Source organism: Pygocentrus nattereri, chromosome 25, assembly GCF_015220715.1.
Source record: "Pygocentrus nattereri isolate fPygNat1 chromosome 25, fPygNat1.pri, whole genome shotgun sequence".
Classification (NCBI taxonomy): domain Eukaryota; kingdom Metazoa; phylum Chordata; class Actinopteri; order Characiformes; family Serrasalmidae; genus Pygocentrus; species Pygocentrus nattereri.
In genome coordinates this window covers 2,219,362-2,222,500 of record NC_051235.1, presented here as the reverse complement: position 1 = coordinate 2,222,500, position 3,139 = coordinate 2,219,362, and the positions used below count along the sequence as shown (strand labels likewise).

At 42.4% G+C, this 3,139-nt stretch overlaps 1 protein-coding gene across 1 annotated transcript in view; it reads left to right on the top strand.

Moving 5' to 3' along the window:
* sh3bp4a (SH3-domain binding protein 4a) overlaps window positions 1-2,750 on the top strand; it is a 55,900-nt gene extending 53,150 nt beyond the window's left edge. The window contains exon 5 of the mRNA XM_037534570.1: window positions 439-2,750. Coding sequence (XP_037390467.1) covers window positions 439-663 — 225 coding nt within the window. The 3' untranslated portion in view covers window positions 664-2,750. The remainder of the gene's footprint in view (window positions 1-438) is intronic.
* The last annotated feature ends 389 nt before the right edge of the window (window positions 2,751-3,139 follow it).

Here is a 3,139-nt window from a genome sequence, read left to right as displayed (position 1 = left end):
ATCCTAGAAGACCATGAAGGCCAGAAAGGCTCTGTAGAACCCTGAGAAAGGATGGAAGGCATTCTCGATTGGCTTGAGTAAGGGAGAACCTTCTTGAACAGTGTGAATATGGGGAGAACATTACTCTCAGTACTTATAAACATCCATAGAACCTCGTATTAATGTTGTCTACAACCTTCAAATGTGTCAAAACCACATAATCACGTCTATTAGGGGTTAAGGAACACTTCCACACCGTCGGAGATGATTGTGTGATGATTTAGCACCAGGCTAATTGGTGGGCCATAAGCTTCCATTACTTGTTAGCTACATTAGCCCCATAGCTCCAGTCCAAAAACTAACGGAGCAAACTCCTGACACTAAACTACGTTTGGGTTAAGACAGAAAATCTGCGGAAATTCGTTTTTTCAGCCAAAATTGTTCTCTATCTGATCCCAGGCCATGTGGAAGCCGGCGTACGACTTCCTGCTGACGTGGGCGGCTCAGATCGGCGACAGTTACCGCGACGTTATCCAGGAGCTGCACCTGGGCCTGGACCGCATGAAGAACCCCATCACCAAACGCTGGAAACACCTCACAGGTACCCTCATCCTCGTCAACTGTCTGGACATGCTCCGAAGCTCCGCCTTCAGCCCCGCCCCTCAGGATGACTTCGCCATCTAGAGGACGCTCAGCCCGGACTCCTCCCCCTGTCCAATCACAGAAGGATCACCTCTTCGTCTGCACAATCCTGGAGGACACACTTGGCTTTCACCTTGGGGTTTCTTGTGTAATATCAATTGACTCCACCCTCTAATCTGCATATTTGTACCTCAGTCCAATCCCTGCGTGGGTTTTTGCATAATCCTCTCCGCCCCTCTGTCCTGATAGGGCAAGCCAAAACACTAATGTGGTTTCAGTATAGCTGTATTTTGAAGTTCTACGAGGCGTTTTTATCAAGTCTTCTCCTTTGCGATACATATATTTTTTATATACTGTGGCACAGCGACAATTTTTAGAGTCACTTTGACACTTTTCTGAAGATTTTTTTTGTTTGTTTCTCCAGTAACTTATGGAAAAACTCATCGTTCTGTAACGTGATGTCTACTTTTTGCAGTAACACTCCTCTAAGCCCTTCCCTAATCTGATTGCCAAATGATCGTAAGCCTTTTCGCTTTAACAGCATGTTATCTCACCGCTAAATTCAGCTCAAAATCCCAACCTGCTTCATTTCTTATGGAAGGATTAGATGTTTCTGCATTGGTAAAGACAGATGGACAATCTGAAACAGATATATGCACAACAGAACGTCATTCGTGGTGGGATGCTCATCGTCAATCTCTGGATTTGACGAGAACCTGGATTTTAGGCCTCATGTTGCACGCCTTTTTAAAACGATGATCAGAAAGAGAGAAGGTTCAGTGTCTGAAAGTCATTTGTTCTTTTAAGTGAACATTTAAGGATGACTTCTACCAATTTTTTCCCAAATTTATGCACAACTAAACGGTTTAGATTGTAAACAAAGTCACGCAGAGTGGTTCAGAAAAACCAGACGCCCCCCTCTAAATGCTCCTCACAGAAGGTTCCTACATGAAATGGTTATGAATTCAGTGCCTGATGACTGAGACGCTGTTTGATGGTAGTTTTGAGAAGATTTTGGTCGGAAACATTTTCAAACTTCATTCATGGTGGAGGGATACATAACATGCAGGGTGCTTTGCAGCAAAATAGTCCCCACAGAAAACGTATTATTCCAGATTTTCCACTATTTTCCATCATCAACGTTCCATATAAACTCAGAAGTCACTTAGCTTCCAACCTGAGGAGCTAGCTGGCTAACTAAGCTACTATATTCCTTTTACATATGCATAACGAGTTCCATAATGAGTTCGCTTAGGTAGTCAACAAACCCAGTCAAACACTGAAGACTGAACTTCTTTCTTTAATTTACAGTAACTTGTAGTTTTTCAGCAACTTATTTACTCAAACTTGAGTTGTTTGAATTATTAACACTTTGACTCGTATTGACTCGTCTCTGCACCGAGTCATCTCACATCAAGCCACTCTGAATGACTTTGTTTACATCACAACATTTGCATTATGTTGAAAGTTTGAAAAATTGGTAGAATTCACATTTGACATGTTGGCATTTAACTCCGATTTTTCTGCTTGCCTTAAGTCAGAAGCTGAAGATAAGGCTAAACAAATAAAGCCCTATTGGAGCTGGATTAGTTTAGCACAGAACGTCAGGTATGTAATTTGATCTGTGAAGTTTCCCTGAAATTCCCCAAATATCCCAGATCCGAATATCACCACGCAGATGTTTACTTCAGCATTAGGTGGCATTATATGGTGCCACCCTTATGAACAAGCTGATGCTAAATATCACACACAAAACAAAATAGGTGATCACCTGTTATCCTACGGCAATAACAGTATATGCTGTCGAATCATAGCATACGGGAAGGAATATACCCTGAACTGCTGTGGATTTCTCTAGTCTGGTCATGACTTTGAGCAGGGCACCCAATCCTGGTCCAGGAGATCTGCCAGCCTGGAGAGTTCAGATCCAACACACCGGGCTCTAATAATCAGATGTCTCTGAAGGCCTTGATTACCAGGATCAAGTGTGATAGACTATGGTTGGAGGTCAACTCTGCAGGGTGGTAGCTCTCCAGGATAAGGACTGGGCACCCCTGACCTTGAGGATAAAGGAATTGGGTCAATAAATCTCTAATTAGCTGTTAGCCTTGTCATCAGGCTGTGAAAAAGAAAAAAGAGGACATTACTGTGACATCCACTGCAACCAGACTACTATTATGGAAGAAGCTCAGAGTTCAGCCACTTATAGAAGGTAATAGAAGATTAATGGCAGATTTATACTGGATCAAAATCGCAGATTTTGCTGGTAATCACTCAAATTACAGCACCTCGCCAGATTAAAGTAAGATAATCCAGCTCCAACAGGGCTTCAGACGGTGTTAGCAAAGCTTTTTGTATCATTAAAAGTTTCATTTAATACATCAAGCGTCTTTGAAAGTTGTAGCAGTGCTTTTTGGACACTCATGTTTTAGCTTGTGGCAGAATTACGAACTGCTTTCAAGCTGCTCAAAGAAACGGATTAGCATGCATTCCACGCTGGTTTAAGATGGTTCATGCT